Here is a 15,526-nt window from a genome sequence, read left to right on the forward strand (position 1 = left end):
CACGAACTGGATTGCGGAGGAGTTGGCGACGGCCTTCGACGACAGCCCCGTCGTGTCAGCACAGGCGGTCGGCATGCTGCAAGTGTGGAAGAAGAAGATCAACAACAAGGGAAGAAGAAGGAGAAGAAAGCAAGAAGGGAGATGCTTGGCATACCTGGGTACTCCGACCCAGACATTGTTGGAGATCTGCCACGCGCTACGCTGTTCCTCTGTAACCAACAATTCAGTGTCGAGATGAGAAATAGACCAGTACCCAACCACCTTCTACATGTACCCAAAAAAGGGGAGCCTTCGTACCGAGGCCACAGCCGTAGGAGTCCTACCCAGCAGAAGGTTGCAGAGTTGATTGGAGTGAGATATACGTATCGTGTGGAATGAACGTGAGGTGATGATCATGCCACGCCACGCACCTTGACCCAAAAGATGTTGTTCTTGAGAACGTTTCCCGAGGACACGGTGGGCTGCGCGGGCCAGTAGAACGGCGCTTGCTGGGGGCGGTGTGTTTTGTCATTGGTGAGCGACAAAATAAAAGGTTTTGGACATGACTCCGGGACGAACCTTGGTGCTGGGATTCCAAATGGTGTTGTAGAAGATCCGCACGCCAGACACCGTGTTCTGGTTCATTGCATTTGAGAGATATGTCTTTTCAATCAGCGCCAGCGATGTGTGCGTACCGTTCCCTCCTGATACTGGGCGATGCCGTCGGTGTTGATGAGGAGATTGTTTTGGATGGTCACGTTGGACGTCGGACGCGGCACCACCTAAAGTGTATAATAGAATTTAGGCAAAACCTTTGTTCAACGGTTTGACGCGGTGGCCCACGCAGAGCTCATCCAGAAGGCGATCGGGTCGTACCGGCCATTCCTCGGCCCCCACGAGCACGCCCGTGGCGGGCTTACCGCGCCGGTAGTAGAAGGAGTTGGACGAATACACCCAGTTGCTGTCCACCAGCACATCGCGCGCATTGTCGATGTCTGCCGCCCATCACAGAAGTAGCATACGGTGAGCACTTTGATATACGCCACGTGAGCTGCGTGAACATATATCTTTCCAACATATATGTTGGAAATATATGTACGTACATATGTTCACCGAAAAGGTGTTGTAGACAACGTTCTGTCGCACTGTGCACCCAATCACCTGAATGCAGTCGATGCCCTCGCCCCAGCTGTTGTAGACGGTGTTGTGCTGGAAGGTCCAGTTGCGGCTCGTCGAGTCGTCGGGCATGAAGCAGTTGTCCACACTGCGTGTAGGCCACCACCAATCAGCAATCATAAGAAAAGAATGTGTTTGCAATAACAACACGACTTGGATCGACTGAAAATGTTGAACATGAGGGGCGAGTGCGCGTACGACATGGCCTGGCCCCAGCCGGTGGTGGACGAGGCGTTGTAATTCTGCATCACAGCATTGTAAACCGTGTTGTTGTGGATCACCACATCTGCGCCGCAGCCGCCGATGGCTCTGGAGGAGAGAATTTTTATACAATGTAACATCCATTGGCTGGCGGCATAAACAAACTACCACACAGCACACTCAAAATACCTGACCCAGGTGTTGTGCACCACCGTGTTCCGTACGAGCACGTTGTTGCTGTAGTCGAACACGATCCCGGACTTGTTCGAGTTGCGCACGAGCAGGTTCTCCACCACGATGTGGTTGCTGGCACTGAGCTTGAGCAGACCCTGCGTAGACGAATTTGTTACACCTGCGTGAGCCTTGATAGCGACATTACATATAAAATGTGCATATGTAGGGATGTAGAGGATGTAGAGGATGTACTTGGCCGCCGCTCAGCGGCACCGTGGCGCCATCGATGACAGCAGTGGTGCCGGGGTAGCTAGTGATCGTGATTGGCTGCGCCTTCGTTCCCTGCACAAGCGTGAGAAAAAAAAACGTACTCTTGTCAGTGTGATGTTACATCTATGCGGAGTTAAACATACGTTGATACTCTGTAGGACCTGGGCCTTGGTGAACGTGCCTGTTGACCACACAAACTTGGTGAATGGACATGTAGTAGTAGTAGTAGTGATTGGGTCCACGCGGTAAGCAAGGAGGAACCCGGACGAACCGCGCATGCGTAGGATATCTCCGGGCTTGACCTTGGCCGACGTGACTCCGCTGAGGGAGGTGAAGTTGCCCTTCCCGCCTTCATCCACCACCCAAGTGGCCTGCGTGATGTTGAGAAGGTGAAGCAGAAGACGAAGTACAGGAACCACCTTGTCGAGTAGCACTGGTCTGTTCAATAATCGAAATAAAGAAAGCCAAACATTTCTAAAGGTGGTACCGCTTGGACGTGGAAGGAGATGATGCAGGCCAGCGCGAGTGCGAACAGACTGCTGCGCAGCATTCTGGTGTTGAAGATGGCGCAACGAAAGAAGGTGCGAAAGCAGAATGAAGTTGTGTGTGTGGGTTGACGTGAAAGAGCAAAAGGAGAAGCGACAACGACCGGGGCAGTCCGATTGGGACGGCAACCCAACACTGACCGCGCAACTGTTGTAGAGCAACTGTTGGTGATTGGTGGCCCGCCCCATTAACGCTCACATCCAAAAGACAATTTTTATACTGTGCTGTGCAGTCCTTGGGGGGAGGTCACGTGCGCGACAGTTGATATCAAGTCTCAGAGGCAAATCGCTCGGGCTCGGTTCCTGGCGAGGGCCAGTCGGATGGCGACCAGTTCGTCGTCGGAGATGTTCTTCGTGTACCTGCCCGGGGCACACACAACATGCGAGATAATGTGAGCATGTGGGCGAGAGGACGCGAAGAAGAACACGACACACACGCACCCTTTGCTGTAGTGGGCCGAGGTGATATCCTCCAGCGAGGCCATGAGCAACTCGGTTTGATAGAAGTCAAACAGAACAGGCGTGGCTGGCGAAGATGAGATGAGAAGAATACTCAGACGAGGGTACTCATGCGAGAGCGAGAGAAGAGAGAAGTGGTGTGAGAGAGAGAGAGAGGGAGGGAGGGAGAGGGAGTACCTTCGAGCAGTGGAACGACTTCGCGAAGGAGTCGGATCCAGTAGCGGCGAGGAGCCAGGTTTTTTGGAGATCACCTCCACAGTCAATTCCGCAACCGCACGCCAGTTCTTTTGCTGCAGAGGCATACGAGGTATTTGGATGAGTCCCATGTTTGTGCGCGCGCGGTGGTGCGTTTGTGGTGGTGAATGCGACAAGGGAGAAAGTGTGGTACCTCTTTGAAGATGTTGAGATCTCTGACCTTGCTCAAGAACACCAACCGCTCGGAGAAGATGAAATCCTTGTCCAACTGCTCGACCACCGCCGTGACCTCATCGGCGTTGATGCTCTTGCCCTGGTAGTAATCGTCCACCAGCTTGTTCGCCACTTGCGACAATCGGCTCTGAGATGGAGAGTCAGACGCCGCACGCAACACACAACACGAACACGATCAAGGCGACGTACGTGGTGAGCAGCTCGCAAGAACCACTGGATCGAAGCTCCGTATCTCCTTTCCCGGTACTTCTGCATGCCCATGATCTATCGCCATCCAGAAAGTGAAACACGGGTTTAATGTTCTGATGGAGGCCATCATGAGAGACTAAGCCAACGGGGAAGTACCATGTAGAGGAGCTTGGCTTGGTCGACCAGGTTGTGCTGCCCGCACACGGCAAGCGCCTTGTACGCCTGGAGCCGGAGAAGAGTGAGGAGTGTGTCACAAATCACCAAATTACTCTCCACGCGCTTCGGCCACATACATTCTGCGACGTGTGCCGTGTGTGTCGTGTCGTGCGGTGGAAAGTGGGGATCTGTGGCGAGATGAGGTGGAACACGAACCTGCTTTTCGGACTCGAGCGGGATCTGTTCGAGCAGGTGTTTCATGTAGGCCGTGCCAAAGCTGGGGCAGAACGACAGGTAGTTCACCCCCAGGCGCCACATGCTCTGCAAAGCCAGTATGAACATACATCACATCAGAAAAATGATAATCAAAGTACATAGCGATGCCTTAATAATACCTGAGTCTTGTTCGATGCTAGGAGCTCGTCTCGCACAAAGCCCACGAGGAAGTATTCTCGCATGTTACCCCCCTCGCTACGAGCCAGCCAATGAGAATCATTTAGGAATGGTGAGCTCCAAGAAGGAAACCTGAAGAAAAACGAGGAAAACGAGCTCGCCAAAAGAAAAGAGGGACATGTACTCGAGTTGGACGTCTTCGATGAGGCCGGCGTGGGCGAGCAGGTCCGTCAGGTGAGCGGCGAACCACCAGCGCAGGAGCTCCCAACTCTCCTTGACGGCCTCGTACGGCTCAAAGTTCATCACGTGGAGCAGGATCTGGTCGAAGGAGTCCTTCGCCGGGCTGAAGTGTCGGGTGGCCTGCTCGGTGAGGTATCTGTAGAGAGGGGGGGGATGATGAGTGATCATCATCAGCACGATCAGTTCTCTGGAGAAGAATGACACTGTGTGCGGTGGTGCGTGTGCGGTGGTGCGTGTTCTGGTAGCTCTCTCCGGTTGTTACGGACCTGAACTCAACGTTCTTGGTCGTGGGCTCGGCGTAGAGCAGCCTGGCCACGAGGAACTCCTGCCAGTTGCTGCTGAGATCTCGCAGGGCTCCCTCGTCTCCGCTGAGCAGCGTAAAGAGGGCCAGCAGGTCGTCGTCGCCCTTGGACTCCGCCTGGGCCTGCAGNGAGCTATAGAGATCGGACACACGACACACACGACGCACACGACACACGTGAGTCTCAGGCCACAGAGTCCATATACGTCGCACGCCGTACCGGCAGTCGGCGCGCCACTGGTCCCAGTCGGCTTCGAACTGCATGAGGGACTCGCCCTCGCGGAGCACGGGCGTGTGCTTGAGCAGCACCTCGGTCTTGAGCCAGATGTTGTTCTTGGTGGACTTGGCCACACGTCGCTTCGTCTGTGTCTGCGTGCGTCTCTCCGAGTGGGCGTAGAGCAGCTCCAGCGCCTTCAGAATCTGGCCTCGCAGGACCAGTCTGGTACGGACCAGACCAAAGCAAAGCGAAGCGAAGAGGCAGTTTAGCTAATCAATCCGGGGTCTGCCGATTGCAGTGTACGTACTTGTAGAAGACGGGCCAGTAGCTGTCGTGCTGATCCGGGGCGGGCGAGGAGACTGACGGCGGACATTGAAGCAATGTGAGGAATGGAGGATTAGGCCGGTCGCCAATGGCAGTGTCGATACTGCCGCTCACCTGCAGCGGAGAGACGTACCTATTTCGCGGATGAGATAGTCCAGCTCCTCCTTGCTCTTTGTTTCGCCGTTGATGTTGACTGTTGTTTGTTTCGTTTGTTCGTTCACGGCAAAAAGAACCCGACAACAACAAAAGTAAGCAATCTAGCGAACGCGACCGAAAGCGAAAAGCGAAAGCGAAAAGCGGGAAGTGGGAAGCGGGTGGGTGGCAAGTACCATCAAAGTGCTGCAGCCAGGTGACCAGGGGCTCCGTGATGACCGATTCGGGCTTCGAGGAGATGAAGAAGATGTCGCACAAGTGCCACACGATCTCCGCAATCTTCCACAAGGCCAGCTGCGAGCCTAGCTCCTCCCTCAGCTGCTCCGCCGATTTGTCTGCGCGCGCGACGGCCAGCAAGAAGAAGAGGAAAAAGAAGGAAAGGAAGGAAATTAGCAAACAGAGTAACCATCTGTGGAGGTTCGCTGCAAGCCGACGCGTACCGCTCTCGTCGTCCATCTCGACCTTGCCGTTGAGCCGTTCCAGCTTCCGCTGCAGATTGTTGATCAGGATATTGATGACAACCCGGTAGTTCTTGCTGCTCTTCTTCGTCGCCTGGTCGTTCGCGAAAAAAGCGAAGGAGAAAGGAGCGCGCGTGAGATGGCGGACGAAGGAAAAGAGGTGAGGTGAGAGCTTGCACGTCACCTCGCGCATGAGTTCGGGCTTGTTGCTGAACTCGACAGCAAACTTCTGGAGCTCCAAGAAGACCGTGTGCGCCTCGCTGAACAACTGTGGTGCGACACCCCGAAAGGGTCGAGCGAATCGTCGACGTGGTAGTGATGAGCTGACATCAGAGTCTGATAGGAGTAGTCAACTACGAAGGCCTAAACAGTACCTTGTGGGTCTCGGCCAACGGAGCCTCCAAGTTACCGGTCCATACCGAGTCGAGACCGAGAGCCTCTGGCTGCGGCTGCTTCTGCTTCTGCTTCTGCGACCATCGCAGGCAGCGAGCGTGAGAAAGCCGCACACGCGACACAAACGACACACATGCCACACGCGACACACGCGACACACGCGACATACACGAGTCTGGTAGCGCGGTACCAGCTCGCGTTCGTTCCTCGGCTGCGTCTTCCAGAGGAGGAACTCGTTGCCGTGCCGACCCCAGCAGAACCCGAGCCGCTTCCGCCCCTGCGCCATCATGGCATTGAGCTCCTGTGCGTCTTGGTCTTCATCGTCTTCTCCATGATCCATGCTGCCGTTCTGCTCCTCGGCTGGTGCTCCAAAAGGTCGGCGCGGCGCCGGCGCGGGTGCACCGAAGGGCGCACCACCGGCAGCAGCGGTGAAGGCGCTGGTGGCCGGTACGCCAAAGCCGCCGAAGCCCGAGGTGGTGGCTGCAGCTCCCGAGCTCGGGGTGGTGGAAGCGCCGAACGCGCCAAAGCCGCTCGAGGCGAAGGATGATGTGGATGGTTGATCAACGCTGGCAGATGGGAAACTGAATGCAGATGACGCAGATCCAGAGGCGGAGAGGCTGAAGAGAGAGGTGCCGCCGAGAGCGCTCGACCCAGCGCCAAAGAGGGAAGTGGAAGGAGGAGGTGTGGAGGATGTGGAGGCGGGGGTAGCGCTGCTTCCAAATGAAAACGCATGGCTGCCGCTGCCCGAACCGGCTCCCGAATCGCTAGGCCCTCCTCCGAATCCCGATCCGAATGGGAACATGGCGCTCAGAATCAACGGCTCCGAATCTCGGGAAATGAATGCAAATGCAATTGCAGCCGCTCGAACGATGAAGTCCAGCTGCGATCAAAAAGAGCGGGAAATAACAATGAGGCAGAGAGAAAACGAAGTGGAAAATAGATTTTCTTCAAGTAGAGGCTCACTCGTTGTAGGGAAGGCCATCAGCAGGATCTTGGGCCAAGATGCGGTCGTGTAGGAGTGCCTTGTCTTCCTTGTCCACCAGCGAACCCGAGTCATGTCGTGGCTGAGGCGTCTCTCTCAACTCCTCCAGCACTCCACCGCTGAGCTGCTTCTTGAAGTGTCTGCAGAACATCAACACCAGCGCATCAGACCAAAACAAGTCTCGCGCAAGTAGAGGAACCCCAAGATGAACGCGTGTTGGTGGAGTACGAACCTTACGTCGCCATGCATTTGGCCGAGCTCTCTGGACTCGATGTCGTCGGGGAGGGCGCCGATGGCATAGGACTGGTCTCGCAAGGCCTCGTCTTCTTCTGTCTGCAGGAGGTCCGCGTCCTCCCCCTTGCCCGCCGCTTGGAACGACGGCGGTGTGTACTTGGGGTCGGTCGTGCTCGGGTGGATCGGCTTCACACCTTTGCCCTGGTCGCTTCGGTGGAGAGGGTTCTCGAACGAGGCAGGCCTCAACACCTTTCCTTGCTTCTTGCTCATAACTGCTGCTTGTGTAGTGTTGCTGCTGTTGTTGTTGTTGTTACCAGCTAGTCCATAAAAATGGTTGTAAGCAACACACCTGGTCAAGGTTTTATAGGTTGGCGTCAAGGTGGATGTTGTGCGGGGGGGGGGGCACCAAGCTTGTCGTCGAGGCCTTGGCTGACCCCAACCGAAATCTCACCAGAACCAGTTCAGCTCCAAGGCGAAGAACTAATGACAGCCGGAGAACGGAACCGAACACGACATGCGCGGCTCGCTCGAGCAAAGTCCAACGAACACCACAACATGCAACACAAACAGACCGCAGCATACACGAAGAGCACACGCCACAATAAGCCTGTAGAACTCCTTTACTTACGTTTGCTTGCGTTACACAGCCGCCAGTAGGATGTGTGGTTTGTTCATTGATCGTTGATGATGCCCAGCACGGTCTTCTCGTCCCGGTGCCGCGTTCCCTTGACGCTGTGTGTGTATGTGTGTTGTGAGTACAGCATAAAGCGACACGGTGAAAAATTGGGGCAACATGAGCGACGTGGAAGAGAACGTACGTGCTCTTGTAGGGGTAGAACGTTTCGTTGCTGGCATCGTGGCCATAGCTTTCATCCACCGGGTGCGCGGTATGAGTCCAGGTCGGCACTATCACCGTGGTGACTGGAGATCGTACGATGATTTGAAGTGATTTAAATTGTCATTAAAATGTGCGAGATTCAAGGAAAGCAGGGGGGGGAAGAGAGAGGAGATTAAAGTACCGGAGCCGTAGATTCGGGGTGAGAGGGCAAGCTGCTTGGTCTTGCCGGCCCAGGTCTTCCAGATGCGGAAGTTGGTGCGCTGGCGCAGAAGCAATCTCGCCCGCGACGGCTGCATTTGACGTTCCGGCTGCAGGGGGTGGACGCCCCGCCAGTTCTGGCGCAGGGCGCCGGACATCCGCAGCACCTTCTGCGCGGTCGAGAAGCCCTGGCCCGCCTCGCCAATCGGCGTGGCCACCACTCCCTTCTTCACCATATTCATCTTGCTGGCTGGATTTTGATGATCTTAGAATAAAAGAAAAAAAGCAAAATAAGGAATCATTCCTTAGATGCCAGCATTATGACGTACAGAAAAGCTGCACGATGATCCTGCAGTTCTCTTGCAGCTTTCGAGCAACACAAATTCGGAACATTTCGTCAGAACCAATGACGTCCGGTCAAACCAAGTCAACATTCCATTTCTCGGAATGTTTGAATTTTGATTCGCAAATCATGTTGTGCTTTTCAATAAGGCAACATGATTCGCCGGCCCTGTGCTTTCCCGGATTAAGCTGAAATTTCGCTTTGAAAAAGCGAAAAAGGCGGGAGCTTGTGGTGTTTGCTGACGAAGTTGGGTAGGCCTCTTTTTCTTCTTCACCAAGAGCCGAGCAGACGCGCCTCCCAGCGCCAAGCTAGCCAAGACCGGTCAATCGAAAAGAGAAAAGAAAAGCCCCAAAAACATGTCCCGCGGCACCACCACACGATCGACCAGCACGGCAACTGCAGTCCGTCGCAGCAGCCGGCTGGCGGCACGCACACCCACCACTGGCGACAATGACAGCACCGTGGCAGCGGCGGCCGCCACGTCACCAGCGCCGGCCAGAGCGACTCGGTCCCGCCAACGACAGCAGCCACTCAGCGCTCGCCGCCGGCGGACCACGAGTAGTAGTAGAGGCCGAGTGGTGGTGAGGAAGAGGCGGATTGAAGACGACGATGGCAGCGACTATGAAGCTGACAGGGAGGACAGACCACAGGCTGCCACGAGAAGAAGAAGGAGCAGCAAGCGGACAAGGCAGGACAAGGCCGAAGAAGAAGAAGAGGGCAAGGGAAAAGAGAAGGAGGAGGGCGAGGAGGTGGAGAAGGCGGCCACGTCATCGACAACTGGCGACACGTCATCTGCCGAGCCCGCGGCAGCGGCAGCGCCGGACTGTTCGATCTGCTTCGACGCCATCACGGTGCAGGGGCGCCTCAACTCGTGCGAGCACCCTTTCTGCTTCGAGTGCATCTCCACCTGGGCCGAGAAGGCCAACGTGTGCCCCCTCTGCAAGCGCCGCTTCAACTCCATCACCAAGACCGCCGTACCTTCTCCATTTCTTTTTGTTTCTTTTCCATTTGTAGCAATTTTTATTTGGTGTAATTCATGTTTCTGTTTTTTTTTTGAATAATTAATATTTAATAACAAACTTTTTTGGCAACAGTTGGGTGGCCCGCAGACGCCGAGCAGAAGCAAGCGCGCCGCGACATTGAGGAAGAGAGCTCCCGAGAAGGTCCGCGTGCGCAAGCGCGACTACCGCTTCACCGAATCAGATGAGGAGTTCTACTACCGCGAGTTCCTGGAAGGTCAGGAGGAGGAGGGTGATGAAGACCAGGCGGACGAAGACGCCGGCTTCATCGCGAGCGACGACGAGTGGTGGGGCCAGGACTTCCGGCCGGGCCTCATCTTTGAGCGCGTGCTGGCAGCGCGCGGTCGGTTCAACGCCATCCAGATCGACCTCGAGGAGGTCGTCATCTCCGATGATGATGATGGTGGTGCGTACGAAGAAGACGATGACCACAACGACGACTCCCTGCTCAGCCCCATCGAAGACCACGACACCAATGGCGATGGCGACGACGACGACTTCCAACGCCAGATCGAGGAGGCCACGCGGCTCTCGCTGCTCGACCAAGGCCCCGACCACCAGCCGCCGCAGGAATCGGTCGCGACCCGTCGCACGCGGTCGACCACACGCGCCGCCATGACCACCGCGCTGACCAGCCCATCGACCACGGACGCCGCGCGCAGACGGCCGCGCGTGTCGATCATCGATCTCACGGGCCTGGGCGGCCCGGCCGACAACGACGCTGACGCGGTTGGCGATGGCGAGGGAGTAATCGAGCGGCCGGCGAGCCAACGACGACGCGGTCGGCGCAGGAGACTCGACTTTGCCGATGAAGGTGAGGAGGAGGAGCAAGACGGTGAGGAGGAGTTGGTGCCGAGTAGTAGACGGAGGCGGACGAGGAGACGCCTGGTGGTGGACATCGGTGAAGATGAAGAGGAGGAGCAGGCCACGACCACAACGACGACCACCACAACGACCACCACTAGGACTACGCCCACGAGAAGAAGGAGAACAGCTGCTGGTGGGCGTGGCGGGAGGACTGGCAGGCGGAGGAGTGGCTCTTCCTCGACATCCTCCTCGTCCACTACATCGACATCAACGACCGACGATAGTTGGTTGAACGAGGAGGTCCTCAGCTGAAGAACGTTGTTTCGTGGTGCTCGGGCAAGGCGAGGTGGTTTGGCACCACGCTCGCACTTCCCAGACCTTCCAACAACATGTCACTGTTGATCTTTGTACCCTACATTTGCTGACGTCAGCACCATAAATATCCATTGTTGATTTATAATAATTATTATCCATCTTTTGATTAATTGATCAACGATGCGGAGGGTGGCGCCACGCCTGCGCATGGCCCTGCTGCCCTCACGCTGCCCAGGGCAGATGATGAGCTGCCGCTACGCAGATGTACGAAGAGGGCTGAGCTCCGAGGCCGCTGGTGGGGTGGTGCGGGACGTGGAGGCGATGGCGGCCGACGAGGCGCTGAGCAGTCGGGCGCCGGGGCAGGTGCGGGTGGTGGTCGGCATGTCGGGCGGCGTGGACTCGTCTGTCACCGCCCTCCTCCTCAAGCGAAGGTGCGTCCTGCGGGGGGGGGATGCAGCCATTGGATCATTGTTGGCTGATGTTTGTGGGTCCCCAGAGGGTTCGACGTGCGGGGAGCCTACATGCTCAACTGGGATCCACAGGTGCGCACGCACGCACACGCACGCACACACGACACACGACACACGACACACGACACACACGGTGTTTTGCGGCGCGCAGGAGGAAGATGAACACGGGCGGTGTCGAGCAGACGAGGACTTTGCCGATGCGAAGAAGATCTGCACGCAGCTGCAGATTCCACTGCACAAGGTGCAACATTCGTGTCTTGCCGTGTGCCGTGTTGTGTGTGCCGTGTGCGGTGGTGCGTGCGCGTTTCTTGCGTGCGCGCGACTCACGCGCACCGTTGGACAAACCCAACCCAAGGTCGAGTTCATCAGGGAGTACTGGAGCGACGTGTTCACTCCGTCGATGGCGGCCTACGAGGCTGGGCACACGCCCAACCCGGACGTGATGTGCAACCGCGAGATCAAGTTCAAGCGCTTCCTGCACCTCTGCCAGTCACGATTCCAGGCCGACTACATCGCCACCGGTGCACAATCCATAATATTATCATTCTTTTTTTTTCTTTTTATTATTTCTTACTCTCTTATATTTATTGGATTTGATTTGTTGTTGATTATTTGATTTATTATTTGTTTGCCACGTACGACCAGGTCACTACGCGCGCATATGGCAGCAACACGATGGTCCGGCCTCGCCCTACATTCTTCGTTCCCTCGCCCTCACCGCTCTGCTGATGGCGACATCGTGTGCGTGTGCGTGTGCGTGTGCGTGTGGCGTGTGCGTGTGCGTGTGCGTGTGCGTGTGCGTGTGCGTTGGTACGGGATGGCAGGCAGGCTGTATCTGATGCGGGGAGCGGATGCCACGAAAGACCAGAGCTACTTCCTGAGCAACACAACTGGAGACGCGCTCAAGCGAACCTTATTCCCCGTCGGGCACTTGACCAAGACGTTCGTACCATGTGTGTCGTGTCATTTCGTGGGTCGTGTCGTGTCATGTCGCGTCGCGTGTGTCGTGTCGTGCCGTGCGTGTGTCGTTTGCTTTTGTGCGTTTTTGTTTGACGCGCGTGTGGTGATGGCGTTTTCGAGAGAGTAGTGAAGTGAAAGAGATGGCCAAGGAGGCGGGCTGGGGCTGGCTCACGGAGAAGAAGAGCTCGGCGGGCATCTGCTTCATCGGCAAGCGGAACTTTTCGCGTTTCGTCGACAAGTACATTCCGCCCACCGCCGGCTTCTTCCACTCCCTCGATGGGACAGTGCTGGGTATGCGCGCGCGCACACACACACAACACACACACAACACACACACACACAGACACCAATGCCGATCGGCGCCTTTGTGGGTTTGTTGTGTGCAGGCAAGCACGAGGGCATGACTAAGTACACGATTGGCCAGCGCGCCCGCATTCCGGGACGATTAGACGCCAACAAGTACGGCCTCTAATCGTTTTCCAGCCCAAACGCGTTCACTGACCACGACGCGTTCACTGACCACGACACGACAAGGCTGTATGTGGTAGATAAGAGCGTGGAGAATAATTCGGTGACTGTGGCGGAGGGCGCCGACCACCCCGCGCTCCTCACTGACTCACTCTACGCTTCCGACGTCCATTGGATCTCGGGCACGCCCCAAGCCCTGCGGGTACACGCACGACACACGACACACACGACACACAGAGTGGTATATCTTTCGTTGAAAGCTGATTGACGGTCGCGCTAGGCGGGCGAGGCGCTGGCCTGCGAGTACCAGGTAGGCCACCTGCGGGCGCCGGCCCCGTGCCAAGTCGAGCCGCTCCAGCCCGCCAATGGCGAGGCGACTGACGCCGCTGGACAATACCGCGTTCAGTTCTCGATCGACCGCACTGGTACACTGCAGACCCAACCGCTTCTCAAGTCCCACCACGTAGGCCACTTCACTGACGTGTGAATGCTGTAATGCAAATGATGATGATTCTTCTTCTTAATTATTATATAGGGGAGTGGCGCCGCATCAGGTGGTGGCGTTCTACCAAGGCCAGCTGTGCTTGGGAGGTGGGCTCATACAAAAGGCCGGACCCTCCTACTGGGACCAGCACAAACCTGTCCCCGCCCACTGGACAATCTAGCCAGGCCATCTGTGTGTTCTACCAATTGCGATGCGACAAAGATAGTTCTATGCTGGCCCGCATACTTGCTAAACATGCCAGTATGTTCATACGACATATGTGGTTGATATTCTCTATTTGTCGGTGGTGGGCGTGAGAAGGAGTGACAGCTTGTCGCGCACCAGCTCGGCGAACAGCGAGTTGGCCCACGCAAAGTGCGGCCGTGAGAAGTTGTCTGGAAAATCGGGGTCGAAGGACTCGTGCATCAGCCCGGTCGATGCGTCCGTGTTCTATGTAGGACACACATCAAGACCGACCCGCACGACACACATCGGACGGACGTGGTGAGCACGAATCCTGCAGCCTTTGTGGCGCCGAAGAAGTAGCGGGAGCGCACCTCGCAAGTGGCGATGAGGTCCCGGATCTCGCGGGGGTCGATTGAGGTCAGCGCCTGCATGGAGAGAGCAATGTGCCACACATACCCGCGCTTCGTGTGCGGGCTGCCCACCCCCCTGGCGAATTTACCTACGCACACGCACACGCACATGCACCATCCGCACACGCACACATATGACTTATTCAAAAGCCTTGAAGAGTAGGGTGGTCATTACCGGTGTAGAAGTAGCGGTTGCCTTCGGAGAGCACGAACCGGCGCGTGTTGTTGGCGATCGCGCCGTCGGGGTCGTGCGGCGAGCGGTAGCCCAGGTAGGGCATCGACAGCAGCGACGGCACGTTGGCGTCGTCCATCAGGTTGTGCCGACCCAAGCCGTTCGTCTGCGGTCCAATCCACAAAACAACTCGTTGAGCCGGACACCACACGACACCAAACCAAACCACAACCAACGCACCTCATAGGCGTAGATCTTGCCGTATACATCGTGGTTCACTACCGCGTGCATGTGGATGCCTGACGCGAACATGATTGGTGAGAGTCCAATAGAAATTCAAACAGTTCCACTGCAACGGTTCCACTGCAACGCTTTGAATGCGAGATATGCAAGAAATGTACGACATATGTAGATGAGTCAGTACCGTCGTCGATCTGCTGGCGCAGGGCCAAGGCCTCGGCCCGCAGCGCCCCGTTGGCGTAGACCCGCTCGGCGATCTCAGCCAGGTAGCCCAGCGTGACCACGGCGAACATGTTGGACGGCACCAGGAACGGATACTTGCACGCGTCGTCCGACGGCCTGAACCCTAATGACCAACGTTGCCCCAAAACCGAAGTCGTCATCATCACCGCACACGACACACACGCGCGCACACACGACATGCACAACGACACACGAAAACGAACCGCTCCAGGTCATGCCGGTGTAGGCCGCGTCCGCGCCGACTCCGCGCTTCGCCATCTCGCTGTGGTACTTGTACGGCGATGTCTGTCTCGCTCTTATATGAGAAGAGCCTCAGGAGAACATCAAGGACTGGGCTACGGTGGTGGGAGTACGTCGGGGTCGTGGTTCTGCTCCAGCTTCCACGTGCGCACCACCAGCTCGGCCGCGCGCAGCCACTCGTCGTCGAACATCGTCGTGCTCCCTGCACCACCGTCGTCATCACCCTCCTTCCAGTCCAACGCAAGCAAAATACAAAACAAATGGAAAAGAGTGCAGAAGTGGGAAAGCGCGCGAACCGGTGGCGTTCCAGTACTTGAAGGAGAGGGAGAGGAAGTAGCACAGCGAGTCGACCTCGTACTTCCGCTCCCAGATCTCCTCCGTCTTGCCCACCCGCCGGTCGTTGGCCGACAGACTGTCATGATTGCGGCGGAAGTGGCGGCAGCTTAGCACCTTTTTTTTCTGCATAGCAGCAGGTGACGAGCTCGTGAGAATGGGCGTACTCGTGAAAGAGTTGGTCGCGAAAGGCGTTGGCGTAGGGGTCCAGCAGGATCCGATTGGCTTGCCGCTTGATCAGGCCTGCTCACCATTCGCCCAACACAGTGAGAATGGCTGGAGAAACGGAAGCAAGAAGTGGACCGCGCACACGCAACGCACCTTCGATGAGGACCTGGAGGTGGAGGTCGTGGGCGGCCAACGGGATGTAATGGTTCACCTGCGCTGCCGAGTCGCGCAGCCACATCGCCGGAATGTCTCCTGCGCGCACACCAACAACACACCCGACCTGCTCGTGAGCACACGCGACACACGACACGACACACGACACACGACACACGACACACGAACGACACACGACACGACAC

General features: G+C 56.8%; 7 protein-coding genes across 7 annotated transcripts in view; 2 read left to right on the plus strand and 5 right to left on the minus strand.

Moving 5' to 3' along the window:
• The window catches only part of ACA1_150000 (uncharacterized protein), a gene marked incomplete at both ends in the record, with an annotated part of 3,521 nt that extends 1,171 nt beyond the window's left edge, over nt 1–2,350 (minus strand). The window contains 12 exons of the mRNA XM_004351535.1: nt 155–201; nt 411–461; nt 559–642; nt 675–761; nt 856–974; nt 1,083–1,243; nt 1,354–1,464; nt 1,546–1,685; nt 1,783–1,872; nt 1,944–1,981; nt 2,072–2,171; nt 2,288–2,350. Of these exons, the coding sequence (XP_004351587.1) occupies nt 155–201; nt 411–461; nt 559–642; nt 675–761; nt 856–974; nt 1,083–1,243; nt 1,354–1,464; nt 1,546–1,685; nt 1,783–1,872; nt 1,944–1,981; nt 2,072–2,171; nt 2,288–2,350 (1,091 nt within the window). The remainder of the gene's footprint in view (nt 1–154; nt 202–410; nt 462–558; nt 643–674; nt 762–855; nt 975–1,082; nt 1,244–1,353; nt 1,465–1,545; nt 1,686–1,782; nt 1,873–1,943; nt 1,982–2,071; nt 2,172–2,287) is intronic.
• Nucleotides 2,351–2,620: 270 nt separating this feature from the next.
• Nucleotides 2,621–6,397, minus strand: ACA1_150010 (Nup85 Nucleoporin, putative; the record flags this gene model as incomplete). The annotated part of the gene is made up of 18 exons (XM_004351536.1): nt 2,621–2,705; nt 2,787–2,871; nt 2,998–3,094; nt 3,193–3,360; nt 3,423–3,497; nt 3,579–3,644; nt 3,795–3,899; nt 3,974–4,049; nt 4,156–4,347; nt 4,478–4,645; nt 4,733–4,951; nt 5,037–5,088; nt 5,187–5,246; nt 5,383–5,541; nt 5,647–5,758; nt 5,849–5,932; nt 6,039–6,131; nt 6,248–6,397. The coding sequence occupies 18 exons, from the start codon at nt 6,395–6,397 to the stop codon at nt 2,621–2,623; spliced, it is 2,046 nt and encodes a 681-aa protein (XP_004351588.1).
• Nucleotides 6,398–7,016: 619 nt separating this feature from the next.
• ACA1_150020 (uncharacterized protein) lies at nt 7,017–7,543 on the minus strand (the record flags this gene model as incomplete). Its single annotated transcript, XM_004351537.1, has 2 exons — nt 7,017–7,179; nt 7,272–7,543. 2 exons carry the CDS (start codon nt 7,541–7,543, stop codon nt 7,017–7,019), a joined length of 435 nt encoding a protein of 144 aa, XP_004351589.1.
• Nucleotides 7,544–7,944: 401 nt separating this feature from the next.
• Nucleotides 7,945–8,551, minus strand: ACA1_150030 (uncharacterized protein; the record flags this gene model as incomplete). The annotated part of the gene is made up of 3 exons (XM_004351538.1): nt 7,945–8,005; nt 8,092–8,194; nt 8,293–8,551. 3 exons carry the CDS (start codon nt 8,549–8,551, stop codon nt 7,945–7,947), a joined length of 423 nt encoding a protein of 140 aa, XP_004351590.1.
• A 457-nt stretch (nt 8,552–9,008) lies between these two features.
• ACA1_150040 (zinc finger, C3HC4 type (RING finger) domain containing protein) lies at nt 9,009–10,576 on the plus strand (the record flags this gene model as incomplete). The annotated part of the gene is given in 3 exon segments (XM_004351539.1): nt 9,009–9,626; nt 9,762–10,520; nt 10,535–10,576. The coding sequence occupies 3 exon segments, from the start codon at nt 9,009–9,011 to the stop codon at nt 10,574–10,576; spliced, it is 1,419 nt and encodes a 472-aa protein (XP_004351591.1).
• A 538-nt stretch (nt 10,577–11,114) lies between these two features.
• ACA1_150050 (tRNA methyl transferase) lies at nt 11,115–13,356 on the plus strand (the record flags this gene model as incomplete). Its single annotated transcript, XM_004351540.1, has 10 exons — nt 11,115–11,224; nt 11,290–11,335; nt 11,415–11,504; nt 11,619–11,784; nt 12,088–12,205; nt 12,351–12,514; nt 12,610–12,682; nt 12,758–12,893; nt 12,972–13,116; nt 13,232–13,356. 10 exons carry the CDS (start codon nt 11,115–11,117, stop codon nt 13,354–13,356), a joined length of 1,173 nt encoding a protein of 390 aa, XP_004351592.1.
• Nucleotides 13,357–13,469: 113 nt separating this feature from the next.
• Nucleotides 13,470–15,526, minus strand: part of ACA1_150060 (twinarginine translocation pathway signal, putative) — a gene marked incomplete at both ends in the record, with an annotated part of 2,193 nt that continues 136 nt past the window's right edge. Inside the window, 10 exons of the mRNA XM_004351541.1 lie at nt 13,470–13,625; nt 13,733–13,860; nt 13,947–14,109; nt 14,184–14,242; nt 14,368–14,529; nt 14,630–14,711; nt 14,780–14,868; nt 14,963–15,078; nt 15,167–15,242; nt 15,321–15,419. Of these exons, the coding sequence (XP_004351593.1) occupies nt 13,470–13,625; nt 13,733–13,860; nt 13,947–14,109; nt 14,184–14,242; nt 14,368–14,529; nt 14,630–14,711; nt 14,780–14,868; nt 14,963–15,078; nt 15,167–15,242; nt 15,321–15,419 (1,130 nt within the window). The remainder of the gene's footprint in view (nt 13,626–13,732; nt 13,861–13,946; nt 14,110–14,183; nt 14,243–14,367; nt 14,530–14,629; nt 14,712–14,779; nt 14,869–14,962; nt 15,079–15,166; nt 15,243–15,320; nt 15,420–15,526) is intronic.

This window comes from Acanthamoeba castellanii, assembly GCF_000313135.1.
Source record: "Acanthamoeba castellanii str. Neff unplaced genomic scaffold scf7180000084715, whole genome shotgun sequence".
NCBI classification, from domain to species: domain Eukaryota; phylum Discosea; order Longamoebia; family Acanthamoebidae; genus Acanthamoeba; species Acanthamoeba castellanii.